We start from the raw sequence: 10,744 nt of genomic DNA, 5'->3' as shown, positions 1-10,744 counted from the left end.
TCATACCAGAGAGAGAGGGAAAAATAAAGAGATACAAAGAACTGAAAAATCCCAAACGCCATGCCTGTCCGAGTCCGTAAAAAAAACCGGAAGTGAAATCCGTTTTTCTTTTTCTTCTTGCTCGTCTGCCCATGTCCGGAAATTCGTCTGAATGCTGGTCATAATCGTGGGTGTTTGTTGAGAGCGTAAAAATGTTCAAAGAAGCCCTGGCCTCTGCAAGGGCATCTGGTGGTGTCGTGAAAAGAGGCAGAGCGGTTTTGTTGATGGGGTAGTTTTGGGGTGTGGGGGTATATGATGAAAGGTAAAATGCAATTGGACAAGGGCTGCCTGCCCGCCCGTTGCCATGATGAAAGGATCTGTCTCATTCATGCTGGGTGTTGTGTGTACCATGTTGTGTGATGTTGTGGGAGAATGCAGACTGGGCAGTGAGCCCCAAGATAGCGCTGGACAAAGGGTGAAGACGGCAGGTGCAGACAGCGAGTATCTGACTTCTTTCTTCCGCGAAGAACCCTTTATTTCTTGACCATGTTGGTTTGGAGTCGCAGAATTCTAGTCCGGAACCAAAGAACGAAGCTGGTCCAGGCACCCTGCGTCTTGCGCTTGGCAGTCTGGGAGCGACGGGGTCCTTCAAACATGAGCTCATCAGCAACAGGCGCTTGGCCCTGGTCGGTGCTCTCGTAGTTGCGGCTGGCAAATCCGACATCGCCCTGGGCTCCCATGGCCAACTTCTCAGCATCGGTAGTGGCCTTCTTGGCATCGGGACCAGTCTTCTTGCGACTGATGGAAGGGCGGATAATGTCGCTGGAGCTGTTGCGGGTGCTGTGGGAGAAGCTCTGCTTTCGGGCGGCCTCCTTTGCCTCTCTCTTCATCATCTGGTGCTGCTCACGCTCATAGCGCATGGCCTCTTTGACATCGGCACGCTCTCGGTCGCGCATGTCCTTCTTGTCTTTCTTCTCACTCTTGGCCCGCTCCTTCTCCTCCCAGCGGCGGCGCTCCTGTCGGATGCGCTCCTGGTGATAGTTGGAGTCAAGCTCAGAACGAGAGCGAAGGCGAAAGCCCTCAATGGAGGTGCGAAGGGGTGACATGGCAGTGACTGAAGTTGAGGGTGAAGCTGAGGATAAAGGTGAAAGTACAGGTGCAGTACTACTGGGGGCAGCTGACTCTGATAGTCTGCCTGCTGAGATGTTGATATCCGAGTGACTACATACGTGGACTAGTCGTGATGAGGTAGTGTTTGAGTTTGTGCGACTGGTGTTGATGCGCAATGATGGAGGACCAGTATGGTTGTTGATATCAGATAGAGAGGAAGTGCGGCTTGCCAGTGAGGGTCGCCTGGGGTAAGAGGAAGAGGAAGGATTGCTGGTGATGGGGATTGCAGAAGATGTGGGTAATGGCGGGTGGTAATTGCTGCGATGATGTAAATAATGCTGTTCCAGCAGATCGTCGTCGTCTTCTGTTATTGTCGGGGAGTAGTCGCGGGGAGCAGGAATGGCGGCAGAGATGTTTGTATTGCTGTTGCTGTTGGCGTGTTCGATGCTGGCGAGAGAATTGGCGTATGAGAGAGGTGGTGTTGAGGTACGCGGTGTTTGTTGGAAAGGATGAACGAAGCTGCCGTTTCGCTGGCCACTGCCACTTGTAGCAACACTAACGTGGGAGGTGCCGCTGGTCGATCGAGCGTGGGAAAATTTGCTCCTTCCGTTGTTGATGCTGCCGCTGTGGTGAAGTTCGGTGGCCGAGATGCTGAAGCTGACGTCCCTTCCTCCAAAAGATCCTTCCCTCTCTCGTCCCAGGCTGCCACCACCCAAACTGCTCCCATAGTTTCCAAACATCGTCTGCTGCTCATCCCAACCACGATCCAAATCCAACGAGTTCTTTTCCGAGTGCGACAGCTTTTTCAGTATCGGCTTCACCACTGGTTTGCTTCGCGACTTGGACAATTTGCCCGGCACCGCTGCGCCCGTTACATCTGTGTACGAAGTCATCGTTGCTGACGTTGTTTACAGGCAGGCTGCAACCTCATGCACAGGGTTCTTCCTCTTTGGTTCTTGTCCTTTCCTACGCTCTACTACTGGCAACGTCGCGTGCTGCCTCTGTCGATCGCGGCGGCGGCTTGCTTGGCGGATCAAGCTTTTTCTCTCGACCAACTGGTGATGGCGATGGCCAGACTGCCAGACTGCCAGACCGGGACGAGTCCTTCACCATGCAGGCCGGGGCCGCAGACCGACACCCCAGTCTCTCAGAGACGACTCTCTTTACAGCGACGATGATCACCGGACGCGATGCATGGATCGGGCAATGGAGATACGCAATGGCGACAAAGGCGACGGCAGCGGCGACAACGGCTGCTATGGTTCGATGCCAAAGACGACGCGATGTGTCTGGTAAGGACTGTAAGCAAATTTAAATCCACCGAGGCGAAGAAGCGGCAGTCATGTCATCCAACATACGGTGAGACTTGGACCCAGATGGGAGGGGGAGCGAGATGAGCGGCGCCGGGGGGGGGTTATCTGGGCGAGATGAAAGGTGGGAGCGACAGGCTGACGCAGCGGAATGGGCGGAGTCCCCAGGCGGATGGGATGGGATGGGACGGGATAGGATGAGCGATGGAGAAGAGTGTGTGGCGGTCGTCTCGGCCTGCCTCACCTTGTCGTTTTCAGCAGACACTGCCCACGCAGAACTGATTCAGCGACGGCAAGGCCAAGAGGTCGTCGGCTCAACCCGAGTGAGGGTAGGCCAAGAGCGACTGTCGTTGCCGTCGACTTCGCCGTTGTCGTCGTTGTCGTCACTCTTCTTCACCTACTAACGCTGTTGCTACGTCGTCTTCGTAGTGCTGCAAATGGCAGTGTTCCTTGGGCAGTGGACGACAGCTACGGTCTACCTGCTCCAGCGGAGAAACAAGATGAGGGGAGGGAAAACGCAAATGGGGAAACGAGACACAAGAGTGACAAGACACCTCCCAAGCAAGTCAAGTTGTACAAGGGCCAACACCGACCGTCCGCATCGGCACCAGGGAACAGCGAGCCCAGGCCACCGCCAAAAAGTGCGCCGAGCATCCGCAACCCGCTTGGCTACGCCTGAATCAGCCTCATTCCTTTCCCAACTGGCATGGAGCACGTGGGGGAGACCAAGAAATGCGCCCGGAGAAGGATTGAGGGCACCGAGCTGGAGCGCGAGACTTTGACATGGAAGAAGGAGGGGTTACCCTTCTAAAGCGGAAGCAGTGGTGTGGCGTCGTTTGGAACTTTTAGCCCGCCGGGTTTTTAAGGTTACGGGCTCTCAGGACAGGCCCAGACGGCTCAGCGTTCCAAAGGTTGCTTCCGGAGTGTCTTGCCTCAGGGAGCGCGGTCGAGATAAGTTTCTTCTCGCTATATCTCTGGCTGGCTGACTGGGTTGGGTTTGTTTACAACGAAGCGGATATGTTTTGTTGATGTTGCGGCTTTTTCCCAGGGTCTGTCCCCGAACAAGGCGTTACCGGTGAGGTGAGAGAAAAGGCGGGCTCGTGGGCCTCAGGTGACCGAATGAGAGGGCCTGGAGAGGTGAGGATGGAGACTGGAGAATCAGAACTAGTGAATATTATCTGGGTCCGGTTCCGGTGTCGACCGGGTGGAACAGACGGGGATTTGACGTCGGCGATGGCAAAGAAGCAGGGCAAAGCGAAGCCGTGCAAGCGATGGTGTGAAGGGGGCCTGCGAATCTACGGCCACCGCGCCGAGGACTACTACTGTGTATGGTGGAGAGCACGGCATTGGCACTGGTGGTGTTCTCGCGTTGGCAGAGAGGCAGAGGCAGTGGCAGTGGTGGCATTGGCATTGGCATTGGTTGCCTCTGCTGAGCTTTCTGTTCAACGCCGAGCGCAGTCCAAAGGAGAACGTGACCTACATACACGAACAAGACTATCCCCTCAGTCTCCGGGCGCACCGCCGCACACAAGCACGCGCGCAAACGCAAGTACTGCGTCTAGCAATCCCACGTTACCTTACGCCCAGCCAAGGCCGAAGCAGGAATGGAACAGCGGACCAAATAACGGTCAGAGATTGATGGGATGAGATGGGATGAGATGGGATGGACGTCGTGGGTTAAGACTGTGAAGGACGAGAAACCCAGTCTCCCCGTCGACGGCCTTGCTCTGCAGTAACGGCACCAACAAACGGCTTCTCGCGCACACACTGACTAGCACAACCTTACACCACCAACCCCAACTGTGTGAGAGACACACGGCGGTTGGCAGGTCACCCTCACCTTGTCCTGCTTCGGGTCGGTCTCATCTAAACACCCAACTCGCCGATTGCAATTTCCCAATAGAATACCTACCTACCGGTATTTCGCGCGTGGCGAAACCAGAACCTCGAACAACAAGAAAGCTTTCAGGAACATCTGTTTGCGGATGCAAGGCACAGCGGCCCCGGCCACAGAGAGAACAAGACGAAGCAGAAAACGACATGCTTCAAAGAAGAATGCCGCGAGACACAGGCCGTCTGGGACACAAAGTCGACCCCATCGTTCTCGAATTGAAACAGAGCTGCATCAAGGTAAAAGGCTACACTCTGCGAATGAAAACGCTCCAAATCCCACGTCCCGGCACCCATCCCCAGCCCCCCCCCCCCCCCCCCCCCTCCTTCAATAATCCTCAATTCCTCATGCGCTTGTCCACTCACCGTCTGCAGCCCATTCCTAGTCGGGTTCGTGGTTCACGGGATGTCCTCCACATGCGAACGAGGGCGACGAGAAGGAAACGGGGCAAAGTGCTCTCTCCGGCAAATCATCTTCACCGTCACTGTCCATCACCCACCACTTGCAAACGCCAGACTCTCATGAATCAACATGAATCTCCGGCCCGAATGCCAGGCTCACCCACACCCCCACAATCCTGCATCCTTTAGAGATGACGCTTGCTTTCCCCCAATCACCATCGCCAAGTGCCTCACCACCAATGGTCCAATATTGTGTCCCAGTGTTGCAGGACAAAGCTTGCCTCTCGTATGCTTATTATATCTGCTGTCAACGTCAATGGTCGCCCAGACCAAAGTCAAAAGTTCAGAATTATTTCCCTCTTGAGTCTGGATTCAATCTAGCACCCCATGCCTTGTTCGTTGCCAAAGGCACTTCCTTGACATGGCAAAACTTCAAGAGACATCCGATGACGATGACGAGCCTCGGGCCGCTTGGTGGCAGCAGCAGCATACAATCTCGCCCAGGACTAGCATTAGGACATGATACGCCCAGTATCGGTCAGCAACATCGACGATTCAGCAGCCTTCGTACGTATTGTTTTCTCGATATGTGGGCTGGATCATTGATGCTGCCACCACCACCACCACCACCACCACTACCTACCTACCTCTAGCAACTCCAACGCCAACGCCAACGCCAGCGTCAACGAAATTCCTGTTTTGCTGGCATTCCAGCTCTGTTCTCTGACAGGCTGCTCCCCGCACAATACCAACCTGCAGTTGCACGAATCAAGTCGCTCGGCCAGCTCAGCAAGGTGAAGCGACTGTAGGGCCACCACCAACCACAACCCTTCCTGCTCGGACTCTGTGGCATGTTTACCCCGCCACCGAGACGCCTTGCAGATAAATGTCGAATCCTCCTGGAATTCCAAAAACAGAACCCGCCCGGTCTTTGTGCATACTCGCTTAACCATCGCCAGAATAAGTTTGGAAACTGGGATTCTTCCGGTACTCCCATCCAACGTCATCACTGCGTATTGGCAGTAGTCCTCCGCTGGCACAGGTAGCCACAGATGCGCCGCAGTCGCAAACATGAAGCCCAGAGGCATTTAACAGCGTCAAATCCAGTGAAGAAGAAAAAGACCAATCGAATAGCAAGGCGGGCGATACCCGCGGCCACACATCCGTAAAACTCTCACCATTTTGATGGCTTTACGGCGCTGGTCTTTGCCCCACTCTCCTCCGACCCGGTCCCTCTCCCCGACAATGCCCATCTGAACTCAATCTTGAGTTGCATCTTCGAACCATGTTTCGACCAACTGCACAGATGTTGCGACCAACCTCGCTCGGACTCGAGGGAAACCCCGGATCCTGAGTGGTCAAAGATTTCCGAACCGTGACATTATGGGCCTTCGACCGGTCTCGACCAGCCTCCTTCTCATCGGAATTCCATGCCTAGCACCGAGAGTGAATATGATAATGCAGGGTGACAGTCTGAAGACAGCAGTCACCGCAAGGCTTCTGATCCAATGACTGGATGCTGAAACCCACCGACAAGGCAGGAGACAAATGTTGGTTCTGCGACCCCTTCGTCTATTGCAGTCCTTGGCTTGCTTACAGGGGCCTATCCCCCCTCTTCTCGATGAACATACGTGCATGTCGGCGTATGTACGTACGGGGACTATCTGCCAGCCCGCAGTGTGAGAATATCTGAAAATAGCCCCAGCCGCCGCTACATTGCTCTTCCCCCAAAGTCCCCTGCCCCGACGGGGTACGGGTACGTCCGGCGGCGGCGTTGGTCCCAGCTCCGGCATAGTTGAGCTTTTCTTTTTTTTTAGCCGAGTATATCAAGGTATCGGACCAAACGGATTGTTTCGGTTATTCCAGTCTTCATCGCTTTTAGGTCGTAAAGCGGTTCATCGGAATGGGTTATCTGGGCATGAAGAAGTGGCACTTGTACCAACATCCATATGCTTAGTTGCCCAGATCCAGCTGAATCCGTCGACTGCACCTGGATGACAAACTTGGCATAGCAGAGATGAAGATTTTTTTTCTTTTCTTCACCCACTAATGTGCTATCTTGAGAAGATCTTGGTCTCAGCTAGTTCGGCCCTCGGTCCACGGGATGTTCCTTGCTCTTGTTTCTTTTGGTGTAACGATCGACATCGCTTCCTAAGTGTCCGTACTGCTGCTACCTAAGTATTGCTGTTACTGTCGCTAGCTGGTTGGTCCCTGATGATCAGTTTCCCCGGACCGGAACGAGTACCTACTACAAAGGCTAGGATGTCTTGGCATTAAAAACATCCTAAGAAAAGCTCATATTTTTGCCTCACATATGTTGCCCCTTTTTTTTTTTAGTTAGGTTCGTTAGGGAATAATGAGTACCATCGTTTGTCCAAATTGCTGTAGACTTCAGGACGACAGAGCTCAGCTGTTGATCCCGACGGCTGGAAGAAGTTTTATCATCACCGTTATGCGTGAATATAGTAGCTTAGAACGAAAGTGTATTGCGGGGAAACGAGGGGGATGTATACTGGATCCTAGGCCTTTTGTGTCAACATCACACAGTCCCCATAGAGATCAACCCAATGGCTCTCTGACCCTTTTTCCTTTTCGAAACACCGCTAGGCATTCCTGTTTCGTTCATATGCCTTTATAACCTTACATATTTAGGCATGATATGATGCTAGCTCAGGGAGAGACTGTTTATGCGTTGATAATTTAGGGCGAACCAAAGATAGTACAGTGATGGGTTTGGTTATGCAGATCGTTAGAACGACGTTCCAAAACATTGGTTTGCTTGAATTTCGTATGCCATGATGGACCTGCGCGAGCTTAGTGATCCTGGCATTCGGTGGTTTTCTCGCGAGTGTCTCTGGTTATTTTGATGGCATGGTATTCTTATTACGTCTGTCTTGCGTGAAGTCGTCGTGTCTGACATGCGACGGTGACAAGTCGGCATCTTGTTTTCCACGACGAATTGATGACACGGGGCTTCTCTACAGAGGATTGAGCCTGTGCCATTCGAGTTTCCTTCCTTAGACTTGCGAATTATTCGATTGTAATACTGGATTAAGGCAGCGTCGTGCGGTTCGTGATGTCAATGTCTTGCGCCTTTTCTCTAGGATCGGCGGTCTCGAGACGTCTATGCTTCACTCTGACGAGTATCGTCGGGCTGCTGGTGTTCACACAGATGCCACTGCTAACATTAAACCTTGCCACGATGCAGCATGAGTGGTAGTCTGTGATCGAATAGGGGAGGAAACCCGTTCAAAAAAGGCTGGGACGGCGGTATTCGATGACACCTCACAGCTAAAGTGATGGGCGTTGGGAAACTGTTTATATACTGACTTGGCGAGGCAGAAGAAGATGTTACCCTACCCGGGCACAGGTGAGCTAAATCATTATCGTACTATCTAATAGAAATGCGCATAAAAAAAGAGTTCACCACCGGTGTGGCTACTTCTCTTGGTGCACATGCTGGGACTCGAACTCGGGAGCCTGTCGTCGAGTAGGCTCGTGGGCGTATAATCGATTGTTGACCATGAACCACTCCACCACCTAGCTAGTTTGTCCTGACCCCCCGACCTAGAGGGGCGCCTCCTGGCTGGTGACGGGAATGGAGTTGAGGGGGTCTATATGGGCTTGTGGTTGTGGTGTATTGTGGTGAATATACGGTACACGTGATGATTCACCGGGTAGGTGAGGTGGTCGACCTATGCACCTCGCTCCTTCCACCATAGTGGTAGTGGCAAGATGAATGATTCACCAGCCCGGGCTGAATCCTCAAGATAAAGGTCACCTAGATACTCGTGTAAGTCAAAAATTTGTGCCTCTACTGAATCTCTTCCGACTTCCTCAAAAGACGAAAGCCTGCCTGTGTCTTTCGCATGACGCGGGAATTTGCCTGCCAAGCTTGACCAGCCTCTGACCGCTCGTGTTACCTTCTTGGAATACGAAATGCCGGAGGGTAAATCTGGGCTTCTATTCATCTCTGGACTCTATACTCCTGAAGTACCTCTTTCCACAGGGGAGGTCTCTCTTCAGCCCGTGACCTGCCGGCAGTATGGTCTAGTAAGCCTAAAGTACTCCGGTTGATCGTAATCTATCGTTCTTCTGCTCTCTTTCGAAGGGGCTATATCCCGAATGAAGCTTCAGGTTTCCGTCGGCCTTACTAATGGAGCTGGCCTTAGACATCAGATCACCCACGTTGACTAGGTACGAAAGCATGATCATAGCTCCAACACACACCCCGGGATCATGTTGTATGCTGTCAGTCACTAGATTTGCGTATCTGTCGTATGCGGCGTAAACATGAAGCTCAAGGCTTCTGGTGTGAACGGCCTGAGTTGGACTGCCCTCTCGGCCCCTATGTCTGTGCCATTGCAAGTGAGAGGGCGAACTGCCACTATTCGCCTTCGCTTGGTTCACGTCACGTGGAGAAAGCAAGGAGCTGCGATCAGAGGTGTCATCCATATACCCAAGAGAGTTGAAGCCAGAGAAAGTATATACGTCTATCATAAAAGTGGGTGGCAGCAACTAGTAGATGCTGTAAGTGTATTACATATTGCTATGCAACACAGAGTATTTGGTCCACAAGAAGGGAAAAGAGAATGCGCAGAGATGCAGCTCCTGGATATCAGTTACTACACACGTAAGCCTCCGTCTATATTCGATATATCAGTCAACACAACAATGCCCAGCCGCCCGCCCCTACGTAAATGATACAAGTCCATCTCCATCCTCGACAAGCACCCTTCTCCATCCCCCTCAACCCCAAGCGATATCCACACCGGTGAGGAGCACATCACTGATAAATGACGAACTCGACATGCCACAAGAAAAAAGGCCGTCATGTGTTTTCCTCACCACAGCCGACGGATGGGTGGGAAGGGGCTTACATCGGTGAGTAGGGGTCGAAACGCGGGGGTGGTGGTGGTGGTGGTGGGCTGTTGGCTTTTCGCTCGGCTAAGCCGAACCGCAGTGAGAAACCAGCAAAAACAGCCCGGAGAAACAACCCCACGCTTTTACGGCTTGCGGCTTGCTGCTCGCTTCGCTTCCCCCCTTCCCACCCCATCCCCTCCCCTCTGACTGTCGTCCCGTACGGATACATGGCACCATTCGCTTTTCGATGGCATACAGCCTTCACCGATGTTGCCTATTCCAGCATACCGGTCAAGCCCAAAAAAGTGTACCCGCTGGGGGGATGGAGTGAGCCAACTTTTGCCCCCCCTCCCCCTCCCCCCTCCCGGTGAGCTGACTTTTGATAAGGGAATGCGGTCGTCTGACCGAGTGGGATATGTATTGTTATATATGAATGATGACAGAGTTTCTCTCTCTAAATACTATGGTGCGCCCAACTTCAAGTTCAAGTATCCGACTTTGTGTTTTCTCTTCAATCTTCTTCGTGCCGAAATACCGGAATGCTGACCTCGAGCTATGTCCCTCACGGGCAGTTTCCACCGGTTCTTAACTCACCATCGAACTCGCCCGACTACCGCCTGCCTTCTCGATATAGCTTGACTAGCTTTCATGGATAGCACAGGGAACAGCCCTAGGGCGGTATATCAGACAGGTCCTAGTCTCGAAGCACCTCGCCTCGAAACAGAGTACTCGAACCACCAAGCCGACCATATATGAAGTCTAGAGAGCCATGTACGGGGGAGCATCTTTCGACCTGACGTCTGTTAAGACGCCGTGGGAACCTCGGCACAGCTGGAACTAATGGCCACACCGAATCCTCGACGACGTCGCCTATCCCATCCCCGAGCCACGCATACGACGAGCCGCAAGCCGTGTAGCCAACCGACTCCGAGCCGCTCCTCCTCCCGCCCGATGCCTCGCCGGCATCCGTCCTGACAATCATCAGCCGCAGAGCAGCAACTCCTCCCAGGGGGCAAGCAAGCAAGAAGCTGACCGTCCGTCCGTCCGTCCGACTCTCAGCATCGAGCGCCGTCCATCCGCGGGGCCCGCCTTGTCTTGTCTTCGCCACCTCCTATCTGAAAGGCGCACGACGACTCTTCGAACGTTGATCTCGCCATATGGCCAACGATATGACAGGTCCCACGCATAAC

At 53.3% G+C, this 10,744-nt stretch overlaps 2 protein-coding genes across 2 annotated transcripts; both read right to left on the bottom strand.

Moving 5' to 3' along the window:
• Positions 1-512: 512 nt before the first annotated feature.
• Positions 513-1,982, bottom strand: BDP81DRAFT_329155 (uncharacterized protein; the record flags this gene model as incomplete). Its single annotated transcript, XM_060585283.1, has 1 exon — positions 513-1,982. One exon carries the CDS (start codon positions 1,980-1,982, stop codon positions 513-515), a length of 1,470 nt encoding a protein of 489 aa, XP_060440946.1.
• Positions 1,983-5,270: 3,288 nt separating this feature from the next.
• BDP81DRAFT_103486 (uncharacterized protein) lies at positions 5,271-5,914 on the bottom strand. Its single transcript, XM_060581393.1, has one exon. It carries the CDS (start codon positions 5,777-5,779, stop codon positions 5,327-5,329), a length of 453 nt encoding a protein of 150 aa, XP_060440945.1. The 5' UTR covers positions 5,780-5,914; the 3' UTR covers positions 5,271-5,326.
• Between the last annotated feature and the right edge of the window lie 4,830 nt (positions 5,915-10,744).

Source organism: Colletotrichum phormii (genome assembly GCF_030913505.1).
Source record: "Colletotrichum phormii strain CBS 102054 chromosome Unknown BDP81scaffold_22, whole genome shotgun sequence".
NCBI lineage: Eukaryota > Fungi > Ascomycota > Sordariomycetes > Glomerellales > Glomerellaceae > Colletotrichum > Colletotrichum phormii.
The sequence above is the reverse complement of the archived record's forward strand: the minus strand, read 5'-3'. Positions and strand labels throughout refer to the sequence as shown.